The 21929-nt window shown below is 31.9% G+C and overlaps 2 protein-coding genes and 1 long non-coding RNA gene across 4 annotated transcripts; 1 reads left to right on the top strand and 2 right to left on the bottom strand.

The window, feature by feature from the left end:
* Positions 1-3003: 3003 nt before the first annotated feature.
* Positions 3004-5155, top strand: LOC122610004 (probable xyloglucan endotransglucosylase/hydrolase protein 7). The gene is made up of 4 exons (XM_043782970.1): positions 3004-3275; positions 3507-3607; positions 3715-3911; positions 4511-5155. Exons 1-4 carry the CDS (start codon positions 3071-3073, stop codon positions 4899-4901), a joined length of 894 nt encoding a protein of 297 aa, XP_043638905.1. The 5' UTR covers positions 3004-3070; the 3' UTR covers positions 4902-5155.
* Positions 5156-14151: 8996 nt separating this feature from the next.
* Positions 14152-15130, bottom strand: LOC122609818. Its single transcript, XR_006325399.1, has 3 exons — positions 15047-15130; positions 14337-14427; positions 14152-14246 (listed from the first exon to the last, which is right to left on the bottom strand). It is a non-coding gene; the product is annotated as an uncharacterized LOC122609818 (long non-coding RNA).
* Positions 15131-16518: 1388 nt separating this feature from the next.
* On the bottom strand, positions 16519-19600 carry LOC122579221 (homeobox-leucine zipper protein HAT22-like). Of its 2 annotated transcripts, none has more exons than XM_043751340.1 (3): positions 18925-19600; positions 18649-18731; positions 16519-16859 (listed from the first exon to the last, which is right to left on the bottom strand). In XM_043751340.1, the coding sequence occupies exons 1-3, from the start codon at positions 19393-19395 to the stop codon at positions 16580-16582; spliced, it is 834 nt and encodes a 277-aa protein (XP_043607275.1). In that variant the 5' UTR covers positions 19396-19600; the 3' UTR covers positions 16519-16579. The 2 variants fall into 2 exon arrangements, with proteins under 2 accessions (XP_043607275.1, XP_043607276.1); XM_043751341.1 differs by having other exon boundaries at positions 18649-18728; positions 18925-19597.
* Between the last annotated feature and the right edge of the window lie 2329 nt (positions 19601-21929).

The raw sequence follows: 21929 nt of genomic DNA, 5'->3' as shown, positions 1-21929 counted from the left end.
TACATAATCACATTTATATTTATATTTTAATTATTAATTATCTTTCATAATAGTATCACTTTGTAAATATATATATACTATAATTAAAGAGGAGGTTGGAGATACATTTGACATTTCTTAAAGCTCATTTTAAGCTTAAAGATCTTTTCTAATTACTCTAGAGCTCTTTTTTTTCTCTATTTTTTCTTATTTTTTTATTTGCTAATTAAACAGATAATTATATTTAAAACTTTATCATAAATCTTTTTCAATCAAAACAAATTTTTTTAGATTTTAAAGATATATAATATTCTTAAAGCTCTCCCAATAAATTATTATATATACAAGTTAAATTTTTATTAATTATCCTCATTCATATTATACTTCTCCTTCCTATCCTAAATAAAAAAATCAAGTTAACTAAATTTCTCAAAATAAATATACGATTTTTTTATATTACTTTAACTTTATTTTTGATATTTGTTCGTATTTGTTTATTATTTGATATTTGTTATTTTATTGTTATTTTTCATTTCTTTTAATTTAGTTTGTTGTCAATTATAGTTTGATTATGACTTCTTATTCTACTACTAAAGGGTTTATTATTTTAAATTTGTTTTGTTCATGTTTTGTTATCTTTAACCTGTTATGTTATTTATTAATTTCATATTTACCTTTGATATATATATTTTTAGACTATCCATTGATCAGACGAGATTGAAGACTAGTTACATTATATATTAAACGTGTCGTGTTATTTATAGTTCAAAAAACGTATAGTGTTAACAGTTAATTAATCAAGTAAACTTGTACCAAAACTTCATTATTATCATCTAACTTACATTGAAGGAAAGATAAAAGTTTTCCCGATCTTTGTGAACGTTCACTTCAAAAGGATATCTCGTTTTACTAGCTCGACTATAGAGAGGGTATGGTAATGCCTTTGACCTTGAAATGAGTAATAATATATCAATCTAAAGATCAACCTAATAATTAACCTAAAGTTTTTATCACATGATATGTGTAATCCACTCATTATCTCTCAATCTTTTCTTTTGATTATCTTGAGTTTGAGTTTATTTTTTATATTTATGAAAATATATTAATAAGGACTTAGGATACGGGGGTGAGGTAGGGGTGGCCCGGTGGGTGGTGTTTTGGAGTCATGAGTTACCTTTTTTATACGAGTATTTATGATACATAAATAAGGTAAAAATGTATCTTTGAGGCAATGCATTTTTTTTCCCTTTATGAAGTAATTTGAAATCTTAATACAGTTATAATAACAGTAACACACTCGTGGCATGATCCGTTACTCATTTGCTTTGGTCTTATATATTAATTAAAAATAGACCTCTTCTGACATATACTGATATACATCCATCAATCCAACCCTATATCTTGATTTCACATGAATAACTATTCATTCTACCATATTTGCTTAGTATACGTTCTACATATCTAAATATATATTATAAGACAGTTGAACTAATGACTTATTAACCAATCAAATCGCTCAATTTCATCAAATTGATTTTCGCTTATGTCATCATTTAGATTAATTATAAATTAAAAATACTAATAATCATTATCCAAATATATTATTATATTAGTATTTATATTAATTTGTAGAAAAAATCTCATTAATTTACACTTTTTTGTTTTCCATCAATAATTTACATTTTTTAGCCCTCAATATTTACCATATATTTATTTTTAGCAATCAACTTTAAAGAATTTTTTAATATTTATAATCATTTAATTAATTAAAAAGTTTTTAACATATGAAATATTCTCTATGAAAAATTATTTCAAAAGCTAATAAATTTTAACAAAATATTAGATTAGATTTTTATAAATTATAAATATTAATATTTAGTTTAATTTTTAATATAAACACAATTTGAATTCTAGATACATATCCCAAACATAATAAAAGATGACGATATATAACATCATTATCCTAAACATAATAGGAATCACAGAACATGAGACGATCACAGAACAAAACACGATTTTCAACAGAGCATTACTTGAATACTAAATCCAAATCAATATGTACTCCATTCAAGATTCATTTTAACTCTCAATAAAAAATATATATAGTTTTATCTTTTTTTATATATATATATTAATTTTGCGTATTAATGTTTAAAGTTACAGTTGTCACTCAAATCAAGAGTCCTAATTGTTATCAAAGAATATAAAAATAATTTTAATTGTTATCTAATTATCATAGGACAGATGGTTAAAAATAAACTTATGTGTTTATGGGCCCGCATCATGATCAAATACATATACTGGAATATCATGTATATGTTCACAAGTATGTTTATATTTTAATTCTTAATTATTTTTCATAATAATATCATATCATGAGTACAACTGATTTCAAAATATTTTATAATAAAGAAATTATTATAGCATGTGCCTTGTGTAATTATTACGGCAAACAATTCCATCAATATATATCGGCTAATAATGACAGTGACGAACTTATGATTATTGTACTACAACTTGCAAAATATAACACTTAGAACCGTATATATCTTCAAAATTATAAGCTTTTATGACTTAAATGTATGAATATCTAGCATTGATAATATCGTAAATTCTGTGTCAAGTGTTGGATACGGGTCTAAAAACTAGTATAATCTAAAATGAATTATTCATTGCTTATATGAATGGGACTTGTACTTTTGTACATATACAATAACAACTTTACTTTGATACATATGCAAATAACATATTATTGATGAATAATTACTATTGTATACACCTATGAGTTTACAATTATTTAAGCTAACTTGCATTAAGTTTAATTTTGATAGGAAAGCCTCCTTTTAAATTTTAGCCCATGTCCAATCAGAATGTAAGTTTTAGTCCGATTGGCAGCATAAAATGAGCTGTATGGAAAGCGAACTCAATTTTCATAGGCCCCCTTTATATCTATAATTTCAATAGTTTAAGAACCCCACACTATCTATTTCTAAAAGTATATATATATAGCCCCATATATATCCATCTAACTCATACTCATCACATACAAACATACATTACACACTAAGATACATATTCCATTCGTGTACATATGATCAAAATGACACATTCGACGACAACGATTTCTAAAAAACAAAACCTTTCTCTTTTCCTAATCGTCTTCTCGGCAATATTGCTCGTGGCCAATGCCAAACCCGCTACGTTCCTCCAGGATTTTCGTATCACATGGTCCGATTCCCACATTAAACAACTTGATGGTGGCAGAGCCATTCAACTTGTTCTTGACCAAAACTCAGGTACGTACTATAATGAGTATGATCCGTACACCACTTTTTCTAGCCATACACCACCAAATGTGCTTTAGAGTACTGGTGTATTGTATAAACCTGTAAAACATGTTTGGTGTATGGTTAAAACAAAGTGGTGTACGGGTCAGCTTCTATGTACAATATATGTACAATGTCCTGCCTTTGATAAGTTTTTCAAAAAAGGAGATGGCCTCATTCGTGTTTGATTATGTATCACAGGATGCGGTTTTGCTTCAAAAAGCCAATACTTATTTGGACGTGTTAGCATGAAGATTAAGCTTATACCGGGAGATTCAGCTGGCACTGTTACTGCCTTCTATGTACGTAAACTTTAAAAAGAAAATTATATAAGTATTTCGTTAACTAGTTATAGTTATATTGTGACTAATATTTATATATGTCTTGGTACTGTATATTTTCATGGCAGATGAATTCGGATACAGATCAAGTGCGTGACGAGCTGGATTTTGAGTTCTTGGGCAACCGAACAGGGCAACCTTACTCGGTCCAAACAAATGTGTATGCTCATGGAAAAGGTGATAGAGAACAAAGGGTTAACCTTTGGTTTGACCCTGCAGCTGACTATCACACTTACTCCATCTTGTGGAACCATCACCATGTTGTGTAAGTAGATAGGCTATTTCGATCAAAATATATATGTAGAGCTAGATTCATCGTTCTTACCATATTTATTTCTAACATATTAAACATGTATAATCAATAAGATTAACTTAAAGAAAAAGGAAACTTATACAGTTATACACTATAAAAGTCTTGGTATAACCTCTTAACACTTATTGTAATAACAATCAACTCATTAGTTATAATTAAGGTGTCATTCAACATTCTGAGTGGTTGAGGCTCTTGCCTCTTAGGGAAAAGCCCCGGGTTTAATTCCAAGCATTGGTGCTTCTTGGTCTTTACTGTAGTAGTTTAGGATCGAGTAAGTAGCAGTTAAAAAAGTTATAATTAAGGTATTAGGCTATTAGCAATTGTTTTCTACTTAAGGTTGATTTTCCAACCGGCCCACATGTGAGACGCATATAAGGCCCAATTAGCTTATAGCGAACCAAAGAAGCCAACCTGACCCAGACTGGCCCGTTTTAACCGAATGTTAAACCCACCCATTTTTCTACATAAACACTGACCAAAACCCTGTTGCAGGCCCATTTTGACCATTTTTTTTATAACAAAACTAAAAAAATGCATAAATGATGGTACAGGTTTTCTGTGGATGAAGTGCCAATTAGGGTCTACAAGAACAATGAAGCTAAAGGTGTCCCATTTCCCAAATTCCAGCCAATGGGAGTTTACTCCACATTATGGGAAGCAGATGATTGGGCAACAAGAGGTGGGCTTGAAAAAATAGATTGGAATAAAGCACCCTTTTATGCATACTACAAGGATTTCGACATTGAGGGTTGTGTAGTCCCTGGTCCCAGATCCTGTGCTTCTAATCCTTCAAATTGGTGGGAAGGTTCTACTTACCAACAGCTCGACCCAGTTGCAGCCCGTCGTTACAGATGGGTACGAATGAACCATATGGTTTATGATTATTGTACTGATAAACACCGTTACCCTGTCACACCACCCGAATGCGTTGCTGGAATATAACATACAATATATGAAATGTATATGTATGGCTATATTGACCATTATTTCCATCAATCGATCATGAGAGCAACAAGCGTATTTTTATGTGTGTGTTATAAATAAAGTCAGTGGATATATAATTGTATATGTACACGAGGGTTGAATTTGAAATTGTACCATAAAATGTGTTCTATAGCGTGAAATTATTGTATTTGTAACTTTGTATTTATGGGCTTCAATTATTCAAATTGTAACTTTGTATTTATGGGCTTCAATTATTCAAATTGTAACTTTGTTTAAATAAAGTCTTTTAATTTAAAAATCCTACCATTTTGTTTCAAAAATGTCTTACTCCGTAATTTACTACTCTACTACATGGAAGTCTTTAGGCCTTTCTTAACAATACCATCATCCTGATCATCAATACACATCAACGCTACATTACTTTTCCTTCCAGAACATACCTAGAACATACACCGTACCCTACCAACAATTAATATCACCATTCTCCCCATATTCTTTAATATTATGTTGTTTAGACACAAGCTATATACACATTACACATTAATATATATGTTAAAAAGAAAGGTAAAAAAATCGTGTGTAAAGAATAGTAACGGACCATTTTATTTCTTTGGGCCCGTTTTCATTTTCTTAATTGGTCACTTCGTTTTCTTTTGGACCAATCTTATATTCTTAATTACAAATTATGTTTTGATCTTTTAAATTGTTTTCAATTTGTTTACAAAATATCACTTATTTTAATTGCATATTATTATTTTTTAAGTTTGTAACATTTTTAAGATTATCTAATCTTATTAGAAGTGAACTATTACATTGTATATATACATATAAAAGTAGGGTTTATGTTTGGAATATATACACTTAACCATCTCCGAAAATTTTGTTTGCAATACTTATTAGTTTCAATGTTATTTCGGTTGATGTTTTATTATTATGAATTATTTTTGTTTCACTTTCTATTTTCAATGATTTAGGAAATTAGCTTTTATTATGTTTGTATTATTAATTTGTTTTTTATTTTAAATATTCTACTTTCATACTTATTATCTTTTGGAATCTATATAATATATTAATCTGTTATAAAATTATACTGTTGATTTTTTCTAATTTATAATTGCTTACTCATTAAAAAATCAATATCAACTCAGGTTTTGAGCTATATAACATTTATAAAAGCATGTAATAATTTTTACATGGTACTTCACACAATAAATATAATGTCTCCCGGGGCAAACGTATCTCGTTAATAATTAAAATAGCCTGCACCCACCTTCTATCCATTCTTTGGAGAATGTGGCTTCCAAAACGGACCCAAAATGGTGGTGTTGGTGCCAACGGTGTTCTCCAAAGTATGGTGAGAAGCGAGTACATGCCAAGACCGGCACCATTGGCTTCCTTAACGTTTATGACTTGTTTTAGTTTAATTTAACATAATTTTCATTACTTATATATAACTCAACTCAATTTCCAATTGTACTTTTAAAGTGTTGAGATCAAAGATCTGGGTATTAATAATTGAAGTAGTATAATGGACTGACCACATTCATTAATAGATGGATTGATACTTGAGAATTGAAGGGCTTTAAGACTTTAAGGTCTTCGGTTTTGAATTCCGGCATGAGCAAAAATGAGTTCAGGAGTAGGGGCATATGAGTTTTTTGGAATGGGTTTCTTATAATATTAGAGTTAGTATATAAAAAGGAAATATCGCCACTTAGCCTTAGCCTAAATCTACTAAAGAAGTAAAACGGACTAGCGAAACAAGTATTTTCGAAACTCATTGCTTTTTTGGGCTCATATTATAAAGATTAATAGTGATAGTGTACCATCCTAGTCAGCAGTGGCAGAGACAAGGGGTTTTTGACCTTAGTATAAAATAGCCCCCTGCAATGAATTCAAAAATGGTGGAAATCATACATATATATGATGGTTGATGATTGTGGGCATGTATATATATATGATAATATTGACAGTGGGTTTATCTATGGTGTTTCCGACAGCCATAACTGGTCACTTTAGAAACGCAAAGTGAGAATATTAGAGAGATGAATAAAAATGAGAGAGAGGGGGGAATAAAAGATAAAGATAAAATCATTGAAAAGAGAGAAAAAGGTATTGGTTTCGTCTTGGCAAACACAGTAAAAAAATATTCATTAAATAAGTTAGTTGTTTTATTTTTGTATATTTTGTTAATTAACTCGAAAGAAAAAAAATGAAATTGGTTTCTAGTTTTAAACGTAGTACAGCATTATTAAAGATATTAGCTATACTTATATTACAAAATTATAAAATATGCAAATTACTTAACTATTGAATTTGTTAAATATTTTTCTATATGTTTTTATTATATCATGACGTATCAAGTTCTTAAAAATTAAAATAAATATGAGTTTTACAACTTAGAATTCCTTCTAATAATTCGTTAGAAAAGTTTGGGAATGAATTGTGACTTTATATTTGTTTCCAAATATGTTACATAATATGTTATATATATATAAGAATATTTTCGATTTTTACGAGTCTGTCAAAAATTCAATATTATAAGCCACGTTTTGAGATAGTCGACAACTATATGGATGATGGGTCCTATTATCTAGTCACGAGTCGTCAATATCTTTTGTCATCCGACTGGACCGGCCCCCGTCAATCGCAATTCCTGGCTTCGTTACTGCTAGTCAGCAGTATGACCTGGTCATAACTGATAAAGATAACACAGCCTTCAAAAAGGAATTGTAACATGGTGCGGATCCAATACAAGTACATGTGTAGGTTGTCACGTGAACGACACGTGGCCAACTAACTTGACAAAATGACGTAATATTGACCCAACCTCCATTAAGGAAGGTACGTCTCTAACAGACCTCAGGTCGTACCGAAGAATATAGGGGAAAAACACTCAGACTTTGTCTCCTAGGCCTCTATAAATACTCGCCTCAATCATCCATTTAGAGGCAGATGACTTCAGACACTTGCACACATCATTACATCACTATCATAGTTTGGTGGCGTGGACTAATAATATCCATCACCAGAAGGAAAACCGCCAGCAAACATAATGGATCTTCTTCTCACCACTCCTTAGAAGTTCACCCTTAGTAATTAGATGACGAGATATGTACGTTTAAACAGATAGATTAAATGGAGTTGACCCGTGACAAAAGAACACCAATTGTCCAAACGTCGGGCAATGGCCCAGTCATATTGCTAATTGGACAATATGTTTTGGGCTTCAGTGACCCAATCATTAGGACAGCATCAGAAGCTTGAGAATAATACACTAGCAGTAATGTTAAGTGGACTATTGTATTGTACACTGGGATTCACATAATGTCAAGATTTATACATAGCCAGCGATTCGCATGTATATAAAATTGATTTGTCGCAATAAGTTTTTATAGTTTCTGTCAGTCTAATCTTTACCTTTCTGTTTGTTTAGCATATTGTGATGTAGATGACTATTAACAAAACCAAATATCCGTATTCTAATGATATTTTAGTCCAAAGTGATTAAAGTGAAGTACTTAATAATTATAATAATGGAAAGGTTTTAATAATTATTGTTCAATTACTTCATTCATTCATTTTAAAGTTTGTTACGCAATTCCAATGAAACAAAATTTATCTTGATATGTTAGTAACTTAATTAAAACCTATAGTAGTATTAGACTAATCTCTACTCTGCTACACACAGAATATCTATAAGTTTTCATAATTATATCTTTAAAAAAAAAATATGAGAGATCAAGAATAAAATCCAATTCTTAAGTGTGCATTAATTGATCATGACGTAAGAAAAAATCCATTAAAAGGAAGAGTTTTATAGTTAAAAAATAAAATTCGAATAATTTACAAGTAAATTATTAGAGCTTTCCTTAAATATGTGTATAAATGAAAATAAAGATAAAGTTAAAAGATAGATGGTTCGATCTATCAATTAAACAAAAAATCGACGTTAACGAAAAATAGGATTACTAGCTTAGTACTAGTAGCTTATTCCAACACACAAACTATTTAATGGTGAAGACAAGTAGACCACTAACGTAGGTTCCTGGAAACTTCAGAAAGCTAAAGAGTTTGTCCACAATAATAATTCCCATTTACTTCCAAGATATATGTCATGTAATTGCGTCGGTTGACAAACTATAAAGTTTCTAATAGTAGCACATTGTGACGTCTGAATCCTTTCCATTGTAGGCATCCACTATCTACTCCCATTTTACACTAGAATTAATTCTGTGAGGAAGAATGTGTAGCGTTAAATGATTTTAATACGAAGAATAAATATATTCATTTCAAATAGCAACTGTTACAGGTTAATGGTTCGGACCCAAACAGTGATATCTAAGATGAATAGTATGCTTACTATAAGAAAAATATGGATTAGTGACGAAAAACATTTGGTCATTAATTTATTATAATGACCAAATTTTCGTCACTAACAATCAAAATTTGGTCACTATTATGGTTAGTTACCAAATTTTGAGTGGTCATTTTTCGTTACTAAAATTCCGTCACTAATTTGTTTAAAAACCAAAAAATGTTATTTAGTGGCCACTAATTTTTGTTTAATGACCAAATTTAGTTACCACCTTTTTTTAATGGTAATTAAATAAATTTATTAATGACTAAATTTTAGTTGTCAATAAGGAAAATGGTTATTGAAGAACTTTTTCTTTTAGTGTCTGGAATTTGGAACTTACGCACTCCTTCAAAACAGGAGTGATAAGACGTTTACCTACACGTTCAAAAGGTAAATACCCGAAATTATAGGGAATTAAGATTTGATCATGGCTCTCCAAACCAATAATTCTTTTAAAATGGCTCTAGCTGGCTACTTAATCTGTGGTTAGTAAATATTTTATTCAAACTTTTTATGTTAAATGGTTTTGTTAATACGAGTGTAGTTGGTGTCTGAATTTATCTTTACTAATATATAAAAAATATGCACCCCTTGTTGAAAAGTTAGAAAAAGAAGAGATGCAAAATGACTATTATACCCACAATAAAATAATTTACACCATTAGTCCTTTATCTTCTAAAATATTTCAACTACTCCTTTAAATCAATTAATTATACATCAATTACATTTACATCAATCACACCAACATCAATAGTCATTATCACCACATGTCCCCAACATTACCAGACCGCTGTAACAACGACCGCCGCATTGCGCGGGTACCGTGCTAGTCTTATATAAGGAAAGTACAATAGTGACTTAGATTACATTTATCTTACTTGATATTTTCGCTCTTACATGTAACAAGAATAAGAGACCCCGGTGTGGCATGTTTTTGTCCGTATTGGGTTTCGAATACGGTCCACACGTATGGGTGTGGGCCGTATTGGTGGCGTATTGAGCGTGTATTCAAGCGCTCCATGGTAGGCAATACGGAGAAGGAAGCATGTTTACTTTTTTTATTTTTATTTTTTTTTTATTTCTAACGGCTAGTAAATTTAAAAAAGTAAAAAAAAATCAACTTATCTCTTCAATCATTCAATAAACGAGCACTTTTCAAATTTTTCAAAAAATCCAAACTTTTCCACCATTTATTCACTCATTTCAATCATTCAACCAAAACTCAAAAACATACTTTTCAAATCAAATTCTACTTCAAAATAAAATCATCATGTCTTTCTTGTCGAGCAACAATACATATGTGGGTCCATTACTAAGCGATGACGATAGTGATGATAAGCTCATGGCTATTATGAAAGATTGTGTCGAGCTCAATGATGGTGCCGAATCGTCACAAATTTTAACTCGCGAACGGATTTATAGAGATCAGTATGGGTCTGCTGACGTACTCATGGTAGATTATTTCATTGAAGACTCAACAATTGCGCCACGCTATTTTAGGCGGCGTTTTTGAATGTGTAACACCCAAAATATTTTAAGGTAAAAGAAATTGACACTTTTTATAGTTTTGGCATTAAATTAGTTTCCAAGTGTTTTATTTTTGAATATGGGGTTAATTTAGTTGGAACCTTAACGGATAGCGGGTATTCTAATACCAAAAAGCCATATGGGGCGTGGCAAGCCAGGAGGGTGCCAGCCACCTTTTCTTTTGACTCACACTTCCACTTTGGCTCACTTTTATTCTTCATGCAATCCTCTTTCATTTCTTTTTCAAAATCAAGCTAAATCCCTTCAATTCAAGGATAAGAACAATCATATTAATCATCACCATCAAGTAATCTTTATTCAAGAATTCAAAGTTAGGGTTTGTGGGTTTAATGGTGGTGGCCGAAAATTGGGAGAAAAAGGAGGAAGGAATTGTGAATCTAAAACCCCAAGTAATTGTCTTTTTTGTTGAGGTAAGAAAATTCCCCAAATTATCTTTCTTTTGAATTTAGGGTTCATGAAGAAACCAAATTGGGGGTTTTACTAGAAATTGAATTATGATTAATTTTTCCCCAATTCCTTAGTTAACCTAGCTGTCATTGAGTTATATGATATGTTGTTTATGAAAATAATGGGTGCATGTGATAAATTTTAGTTATTGAGAAAAGATGAATTTTGACTAGTTATGAAATTATTGATGAAAATGGTAGGTTGAACTACCTAGTGTGTTTGTTAAAGAAAATGAAACTCAATGACAAATGGGTTGGGTTTTGGGTCTAGGAAGGCTAGTGTTTGAGTATGACTAGGTTGAGCTAGTCATAGTTGTGAATGTAAGCTTATGCATTTTTACAATATGATCATAGGTTGAAGATTGCTTGTGCTTGTTCATTTAGCGTTATTATCTTTGTTGCGGAGGAGGTGAGTATATTTGCATACCCTTATGTTTACGTTGGGTCAATTACCATGAGATGTGAATGTTCCAAGCATGGTAATTGATTTGGCATGAAGCCCATGTGGGGCATTGTTTATGAGGCCTAAGAACCTCCGCGGCCTAAGAATCCCGATAGTTGATGTGATATGAGGCCTAAGAACCTCCGGGGCCTAAGAATCCCGATAGATATGATTGTTATGATTGTGTAGCCTATATGGATCCATATATGCATTGTTTGTGTGTAAGGTGAATATGTAAATGTGACATGACAATGCCATAGGTTACATGTGAAAGTCCTTGTACTATGCCCTCCTTCGTATTCGTAAATGTATGCAAGTGTATTCACTAAGCCTTTGCTTATATTTTAGTTGTTTACCCTTTTATAGGTAGTTCCGGAAGAAGCAACTAGTGTTGTTGATTGAAGGAAGTTGAATTAGAGCTTGAAGTAACTTTGGAAGCTCTTGAAGGTATTTAGGTCATTCTTGGATTAATGACGATATTTTGGTGTAAATGCCTAGTTGTCTCCCTCCTTTGGCTCTTGGTACATCTTGGTTTTATGGTGATGTTTTGGTTGAAATTCTGCAAAAGTTCAGGTGTAAAGCTTTTGAGAATTGTAATTTTGAATGTCGGGCGAAAATGGTGTCAAAATGGGTAAATGACCCGTTTGATGGCGCTCATGAGTTTTGAATCCAGTTATGATGTAATTGTGTTGGAAATGTGTTTATGATGTTGTTAGAAACTTTCGGAATGTAGTATGTGAAGCTCATTGCGTCATATGAAGGTTTTAAGTTGGTTTGGTTGTCAAAATGGTATTAGGGTTGCAGGTCAGGTCTCCCACTGCGCCGTAGTGGGAATGAAAATTTGTCATACCGAACCATTCTTTGATAGGATAAAATGATGGTAGCCCATCATTTTTAGATAGTATATATGTTGCGGAACTATATTGAAATAATATAAGTTTCTAAAAAAAAATTCTTGAGTATAGATATATATTTTTTCAAGCGTATTGTTTCAAGCGTATTGTATTTTTTCAAGCATATTGTTTCAAGCGTTTCAAGATATATATTTTAACAGTATTTGTAGTTGATGGTATTGTGTATATTTCTTTTTCAAGCGTTTTGTTTATATATATATATATTGAGTATAGATGTAAATATATATATATATATATATATAGAGTATGGACACCATTAATAGTTATTGAGGTTGATGTTTACTTGAATTGTTTCAGATGGATAGTTTGGAGGATATTTGGGCAGACCCAGAAAACGTATGTATTGAAGTGCCGGATAATGTGTTTGAGCAACCTGATGCAGACGGTAAATATGAATGCGAAGCTGGGGACTTTGAAACTGATGAGGTGTTCGGTTCCTTTGAAGAATTAACGGAGTGGGCTCAAAGAACAGCAATGGATTTGGGTTATGTTCTAGTTATACGGCGGACGAACAAAAACTCAAAAGAGGTGGTGAATAAAGTGACACTTATATGTCACCACGGTGGAGTGCGCGATGCAAGGTTAATTGGCCCACCCAAACGGTCCAGTAAGATAGGTTGTCCCTTCACTTTGATAGGCCGCCCTGGGCGTGATGGTGGTTGGAGGTTAACTGTCAAGGATTGGAGACACAATCATGATCCAACTACCAATCTGCAAGGGAATGCATACGCTAGACGGATGACGGATGAAGAAAAGGAATTTGTGGGGACCCAATCGGATTGCGGTTTGTACCCACATCAGATCCTGGTAAACCTCAAACTTGAATTTCCAGGAAACTTGACTCGCAAAGAAGACATTACGAACTTCCTAAAAGCGAGAAGAAGGTCGGGCCAAGCAGGGCGTACCTTCCTGTATAGATATATGTTTACATACGTGGATATAAATAATTACGTATAACTTACAGCGTAACGCCATTCACGCTGAGCGTATGACTGCCGAACGTGAGTACTGACAAAATTATTTTGTTGCTGCCTGTTTGTCGTGTTTCTTTGGGCAGCAATCATCCAGGGCTCGCTGGTCCAGTAACCCAGTAGATAACTCCACACCTGTGGAGGCATCCCATACGGAGGTTGACCCTCCAGTTCTGCCAGCCTCTGGGACCCACCCCTGTCAGTGAGCCAAGTCTTCTTGAATTTTGCTTTTTTATCCCTGTAGATCTTCAGGGCATCCTGACGTATCATCCTGGTCACGGCCTCTCGTAACGGGTGATTTTCTAGGTGACCTAGATATGGTTCTAAGTAGAACTGTCTCTGCAATAGTACCAAGTAAAAGTTAGCATCTACCATTTTTTTTAAATAAAGTATTTAAAAAGTAAAAAAAATTAGTTTTATACCATAAGCCAGTCAGTAAGTCCATCCTTGATGGGCTGGGGCACCTGATCCCACGACTCGTAATTATGTGGGACGGTAGCGACATAGGTCCCCAAATAGCTCTTGTACCACTTGGCGTGGTCCCCGATTGCCTGCCACATACTGAGATCGTTATTTAACATAAGCGAGATTCGGCGTCCCGAATTCTGAAACTCGCGCTCCAGATCGTTGTTAGCAGCAGCAGCTCTCCCTGTGCTAATACCTCCAAAACAAAATAAAATAACAAATATATATATATATATATACATATGTACCATATATTTATATGCAACGTACATTAATATATACTTACCACCCGTACGCCTACAACCCCATTCGGGATTCCACCCCCAGTTTGGAGGGTCGTTGCCACCATCTCCGCCGTGAAGTGCAGCCATTTTAACCTACATCAACCGTCCCAATTTATAAAATAACATAAACAAACATAAAAGTCATAAAAAAGGTGCGACCTAAATTAACATATTTTCGACACAAAATTGTTTTCCAAAATTATTATACCTAAAATGACCACTTTTTTGCAACTTTTTTTCAAACATTCGTTTATAACATTAATACTAACCTAATAACAACTATATTAACAATTACAATCATACTAAAAAGTGTTTTCTAACTAAGAATCATACTTTGAACTATAATAAATAATAATTATAACTACAAATGTTTTCTTAAATATTTATGAATTTCTAAAAATCATATCATTCCTAACTATAATAACATAAGTAATCTTTCCTAACTATAAAACTATAACATTTCTATAACTAATACTTTCTAACATATATTTACTAACACTTGTTCCTAACATATATTTTATATAACATTAAACTATAACATTTATATAACTAATATTTTATAACACATATTTTCTAACACATATTTTTTCTAACTTTTTTTTTCAACATATATTTTCTAACAAAAAAATATAACAATTCTATAACTAATAATTTCTATAAGAAATAAATATTTGATAACATTATTATATATAAAAAGGTAAATGAGTGTTACCTCGTCTAAAAAATGGTTTACCGGAAAAAAGAGTAGAACAAATAACGGATGGCTGGCCGGCAAAAATATTAGTCGCCGGAAAACAATATCGCCGGAGTAAACCGGAAAAGTTTCAAATCTATTTTCCCGTATATCAATGGTGGAAAATAGGTTCCCCGCAAAACTGGTACGCCGGAAAATATAATCGCTGGAAAAATGTCGCCGCTAAAAATACGCCTGAAAATGGACTCCGGGAGGCCGGAAAACGTAGATGGTGTAAAAAAGAACGTTGATAATGATGATGAGGGGATAGATGGTCGGATTTGTGAGTTATACTAATGGAGAAAAATGGATTTTTTGGAGAAATTAAAAGTTTTTACGGAGGAGTAAAATGGAGAAGACGAACGAAGAAGAAGAAGAAGAAGGGGGCTGCCTTGTTTATATCGACGATGGATCTGTAGTGGAGGGACCCACTATTTGCGGCGACGTTGCCGCTAATAGTGGGCTCCACACCCACGTGATTCGGCCAGTTACAGCCGTTGACTGACAGATGGGGGACCCACTATTTGCGGCGACGTCGCCGCTAATAGTGGGTGGTCGGGTTACTGCTTTTTCCCTGGTCGGGTTACGCGCTTCGTAGTCTATATGGACAGTTTTCTTTCTTTTACTACTGCTATTTTGACTTATTAAATTGAATTGTTCTTTTGTTACATGTACATAGAGAATAACCAAATACTCCATTATCAAACTAATTAATATAGACGTCGGGTGACCAGACTAGTAATCTGGTATCTCGATCAGACTATTTGCAGCGATTATCGCTGTAAATAGTGGTGTTTTGTCTATATTCAACTATTTGCAGCGATTACTGACAGGGACCCCGCTATTATTTTACCAGATTTGCCATTATAGACTGGGGACCCACACTATTTGCAGCGACTATCGCTGCAAATAGTAGTTGTGGTCGAGATACCAAAAAACAATGGTCGGGTTACTGGCTGCGAAAAATATATCATCATATGTCAAAGAACATTGATCACCGAGTCCGCCTTGAGCGAGTCAATCTCTTAAATGTTAACTTTCTTTCACTGGTGAATGTGTTCGATTGATCCGCTAACAACTGATTACTCGATTGAATCTAAGTTATGACAAAGTTTTATTCATTCATCATAAGCATGACATATGATTACATTACCATAGTATGTATTTTGATTCTCCAAATAGAAAAATCTATATATTATACGTCATTATTTTTGTAACATTTTACATGACGCAAATTAAGTGTAGCACACATAATTAACACTTGTACAATTATACTATTCATTGACATAGCTAGCTAGCTAGTTTTTACTCACAAAAAAAAAAACTATATATATATATATATATGCTAGAAATTCTAGTAATTTTTATACTAACAAATCAAGCCAAAACGTACCCTTGACTCTAAAAAAGGTAGCAAGGGCTATGCATTGGCGATTTAAGTAATTAGATACTTTTCATAACCAAACTATATATATGTGTGTGATTAAATCACAAAGAAGAATTAATGATCTATTAACAGGCGGTAGATGGATTAACGAAAGAAGTAAAGTAGTGAGGTTTAGCAGTCATGGTAAAAGGGTTCTTCACGGCGGAGGATTTAGAGTCTCCAATCCTTTCACACGACGGACACATGGTGAGAGTGGCCGCCGGCAACTGCATAATAAACGGTTGAGACGACTTCATTGCTTTAAGTTCTTGAAGCTCTTTTTGGAGTCTTCGATTCTCATCATTTAATTTCTCACAACATTTCTTCAAGTGTTCAAAGTCCATTTCGGTTTGCTTCAATTTCGTCCTGTTATTTAAAAACATATAATCCAATATTAGAAAAAAACGTACAAAGTTGTCGAATAAAAGTAGTTAGCTAGATTACGTGTATATATTTGTTTCTAATTATCTTTAAGTCATAGTAGTATTTTCCATGATTCATGATTGGTGGCATAAGTTGAAAGGTAACATTAGTGTTAGCTAGGAATAATTGTAGTTGGATATTGCAATCAAAGGCAGACCAATAGAGCCCACATTAATATTTTTGGTCTGTTGTTGCAAACTCAGTCATCATGGATTGTGTTTAGTTACTTTTCTTTTGTCTAAAAGATTTTTATTCTAATAGTAGAAAGAAAGCAGAAAAGTAATAATACAATGGAAACAAGAATAATTTTATTATTATTTTTCTTTAAAAATAGTTCTAATTAAAACTGTCTATCTTACAATATACATAAAAAAAATAATAATTATTGTTAAATACAGTTTTAGGAGTTGGAGTTAAGGTGTATAAAATAGTATACACTTACCATAAAATTCAAAAGGTGAATATTTGATATATAAAATACAATTTTTTTATATATGTATGATAAATACACCATTAACTATAAAAGATTGGCTGTTAAAAAAAAACTATAAATGGTTGATACTTTATATGATCTTATAAAACAATCATCATCAAAATCTTTACAAAATATATATATGCCTGTTTATTTACGAGTATTTTGTTTAAACCTTTAAAATTTATTTGTATAATAGATAGATTTTAATCGATAATTGAATCTGATGCATGTATCATGCAATTATATGTAGATTATAGTTACTAATTACTCATAAAGTGGTTGTAATCACACTATCAGTTGATCGTGACGTTGCATTTTTCAAAAAGAAATAATGGAAAGGAGAAAATATGCACGCAACCTTTTTTAATACGACCAATAACAAATAATCCATATCAAATTTTTTCCTTATCTACATTTGACAAAGTGTGTCTATAGTAAGTTTATTAAAAGATAACAATTATGAAAGCAAGAAAGTAAATCATATAGTTTTGCTTCATTTAATTTATTCGACGATCTCAAATTTCTATTATATTGTAGTTCAAATCATATATAGTTTCGTTAATCATTCAATTCGTATATAGACGTCAAGAGGACATATATCAAGTCATCAAGATCATATCATATATTCTTTTGGATACATATGTTTACAAAAAGACAAACACGCTAACCTTATCAGATATAGTTTATATTTGTTTAGCATCATATATTTTTATGAATTTAATCACCAAAACTGTTCATGCATAGAAACATTACTACGCTAAGATGTTGCTTCTAGTTTTTAATCGTTGATTTGCCATAAAAAAGTGTTAACAACGTAACTTGTTGCCAGTTTGCTTCTTGTTTCCTCACGTAAATTGCTATATTGTCTCATTAATTAAAGGACAATTTTAAAACCTATATCAAGACATAAATTAACAATATCGCAAAAGTTGGGTTTGGGTATAACCAGAAAAGTTGTTTAAAAAAAAAATTTAGAAAACATTTGCATATAATTATTGAAAGTGAGAAATGATTAATCCTTATAACAAAATAGCTTAAAAAAATTCTCTTAACTATTGGATGATAAAAGGTAAAAAAATCAACAGACAAGATTATGAAATAGAATTAGTGGATTACGTATGTCACATTCTTAAAGTTTTAGGAAGATATATTTTTAAGCTAATATTTAGTAGGATTTATCATTTTCCTTATTGAAAACTTGATGGTTCAGAAAAGAATTTTAAAGAATAATGAATATATATATATATATATATATACCTGGCTCTTCTATTTTGGAACCAAACTTCAACTTGCCTAGGCCTTAGCTTTAGCTCCCTTGCAAGTTCTTGCTTTTGTTTCTGCTAATATACAACATTAATCATCGTTAGCTTATACAACCAACTTTACTAAATCATCTCATTTTCTAGGGTTAAGTTGTGTGATATATATTACTCGTATATATTGAAACGATGAGTTAATTGTTAGATGACTCGAAAATCCACAGTGACATTTAAACGAGCAGTGTGTGTGAATAATGAGAGGAGTTACACATACAGGGTTTAAAGAGCTTTGAAGTTTAAAGGCTTCTTCAAGAAGAGCAGATTGAGGCTTGGTAAGCCTAAGTTTCTTCCTACCATTAACACAACCATCATCATCTTCAATATCATCAACACTTGTTGCACTCATCACTCTTGAATAATTATTATCATTTGAAACTCTTTCGCATTCTTCACTAGTTCCAAGCTGGTCTCTCTCCCTTTTCACACTCATGTTATTGTTCGAAAATGATGAACCTCCACCGCTAATTACCGTGCTATCTTGTCGATACAATCCACCACCAAGATCACTCACTAGTTTGTTGTTATAAGTGTTATGGTAGTCATGATGAAAGTTGCTAGAAAGACCTAACGTTAGTGATGGCTCGAAAATTGCCATTTTTTCGGTCACCACACCCTTGGTGATTGGTGATGAATTAAGGCTTAGTCCTAAGACAAGTCCCGTGTCACAAACACTATCAAACCCCATTTGATTGATGAATTAATTAATGAAGTTTAGAAGAAATGGGGTGTATGTAAGTATATATATATATAAAGAGGAGGAAAATAAATGATAATAATATGGAGGAAAATATATGCTAGGGGTAAGCTAGGTATGGTGGATGTGAAGTGTGGAAAGGTATGATGATGCTTAAAAACGAGATGAATGAATATGTAGAAAATGGAATATGGTATGTGGGAGTGGAATAAGATGATGATAAAATGAGTAATTAATGAAATAAATTGATAAAACGAGAGAAAAAGTAGAGTTCTTACTATACATAGGTTGACTTTTGGATACAATAATAATTAAGAATCAAAGCAAACTTCAAGATTACTCTTTTGATTCGACGCACCTTCATTCTATCGAATATACTACTCTATATTTTCTCTATTGAAAAAATTAAAAGGTGCATGTAATGATATGATATGCTTCTTTGATTTATAACCAAAATAAAATATGTAACCATTAGCATATAGAATATTGATTATGCTTAATATATATATATATATATATATATATCAAAGCTACATGTCAACCCGATGCTCAGAAAAATACCTATCGATCTCCCGAGTTAAATGAAAAAGATTACAATTTGTACTGTATTATTTAAGTATTTGACTGCAAGACTTGAGATGTTTTGTCCAATGGATCGACGTAACAATTAGTACACATGCTTGATTTTTTATATTAATCACATTGACTGTCTAACTTATACAATAATTCGTATCTGGCGATGATGAAAACGAGATAATAAGATATCATTCCAATCTGAAGTATATAATAATAAAGTTATAATTATATATAGACATAATCTATAAGTGATTATATAATCCCAAAATTTATTCTCTTATATAAATAAAATAAATTTTTATGACATCATTAATTTGTAAATAATACTTGTCATTATTAGAATCTTCATATAAATTGTTTCTTTTTTATTGTCTTGAATTATGACATCATTTTATTTAAAGTTTAAAACATTTTCTAATTAATTTATTGTAACAACCGTCCCAGAAATGTTCTATTTAAGTTCTTAAAAACGTATCTATGTCACTAGATCGGCCAGACAGTCTAATTTATATGAGTTATAGACGTATTTTAGATGTTCATTATGTGCTTAGGTGAACTTCAAATTGATCTAAATATTAATATTGTACGACGAGTTCGTGATTACGTGCAGTAATATAATATGTTCGGTTCGTAAATGTTAAAAGTTCATAAAAGAGTTCAGCCTAAATTAATTGTAAAATGGTCCTTGTAGTTGTGAAATCTCATTTTTTTATGGTAAGGTATAAATAGAAAGTGTAAAACCCTAAAAGTTTACTATTCATCATCTCCTACCTCTCTTCACACACTCCCCACACCTTAAAACACACACTAAATTCATCTCCTGATTTTGGTTGGTTTGGGTGAAATCATTGATATCCTTAGCTTCCTTGTAATCATCAAAACGTGTTTCTGTAATCGGTTTTGAGGTAACAACCACAAATCTTATGTTTTTGATGAAATTAAAAATAAACTTTTTAGACTTGTGTTCTTGATGATTTGGTCATTTTGACGTCAAAATCGTGTTAAAAATGAATGGGTTTATGTTTAAATAAGTCTAGTAACTGTTTGGTGATCAAATTTGGGTCGTAACATGCCTTAATCTTCAAAACCCGTGATTTTTGTTAAGTTCAGTCTTATGTTCGTATGCCTGCAACATCAAACGAAATTATCTTGTTCAAAACGAAATTAGCTTAAGTTTAGATCCATGCCATACGAATTTAACAAATAACTTCGTTCAATATTGAGCCCAAACGAACTTAATGATCGTTTTCCATTGTAACGAATTTATAAACCCTTTTTCCCTCACCCGAAGTTCAGTCTAAGTATCTTCCAACGAAAATAATGTTCGTTTCTCTCCAAACGAATTTTAAATTCGTTTTCATAAATGAAATTTCAAATGTTACTGTCATTAAACGAACTTAATAGTGCTTGCGAATTTAGGGGCCATATTCGTACCAGTTCAGATCATACGAATATAAAAGACAAATTCGTTTAAGGGGTTCATGCGAAAATAGAGTCAACTTCGTCTAACAGTTCGTGCGAAGATAATAGTTAAGTTCGTACGGTTCAAAGCACTTAGGGTTAGTTCATACGAATTTAGTGGTTAAATTCGTAAGGTTCAGTCAAACGAACTTAAGGTCTAAGTTCGTTCAGTTCAGTTCAAACAAGATTTAGGGCGCACCTTCGTTCAGTCCATGTACGTAAAGTTCAGTTAAAACTATTTTGAGTCAAAACGTTCAAAGGACCAAATCATCAGTTCATCAAGGACATTTGTGATTTGAATAATCACTTAGACTAATATATGTACTTCTATATGGTTATTATGTGCATAGGAGTTCGACAAGGCGTAATTGGATCTCGATAGATATACTTATCTATCTTTGTACTTGTTCACTGTACTAGTTCTCTATTTTGTACCAGATCACTGTGAGTTCACTTATTCCCCTTTCGTACATTTTAAAGTTCTTTAT

This window comes from Erigeron canadensis, chromosome 8 (assembly GCF_010389155.1).
Source record: "Erigeron canadensis isolate Cc75 chromosome 8, C_canadensis_v1, whole genome shotgun sequence".
In the NCBI taxonomy this organism is placed as follows: Eukaryota; Viridiplantae; Streptophyta; class Magnoliopsida; order Asterales; family Asteraceae; genus Erigeron; species Erigeron canadensis.
The sequence above is the reverse complement of the archived record's forward strand: the minus strand, read 5'-3'. Positions and strand labels throughout refer to the sequence as shown.

Coding starts and splice junctions, on each gene's coding strand:
- LOC122610004 (XM_043782970.1), top strand. CDS start 3,071: ATGATCAAAATGACACATTCGACGACAACGATTTCTAAAAAACAAAAC. Junction 3,276..3,506: donor TGTTCTTGACCAAAACTCAG/GTACGTACTATA, acceptor TATGTATCACAG/GATGCGGTTTTGCTTCAAAA. Junction 3,608..3,714: donor GCACTGTTACTGCCTTCTAT/GTACGTAAACTT, acceptor TTTTCATGGCAG/ATGAATTCGGATACAGATCA.
- LOC122579221 (XM_043751340.1), bottom strand. CDS start 19,395: ATGGGGTTTGATAGTGTTTGTGACACGGGACTTGTCTTAGGACTAAGC. Junction 18,732..18,924: donor TTCAAAGCTCTTTAAACCCT/GTATGTGTAACT, acceptor GTTGTATATTAG/CAGAAACAAAAGCAAGAACT. Junction 16,860..18,648: donor TTCCAAAATAGAAGAGCCAG/GTATATATATAT, acceptor TTTAAATAACAG/GACGAAATTGAAGCAAACCG.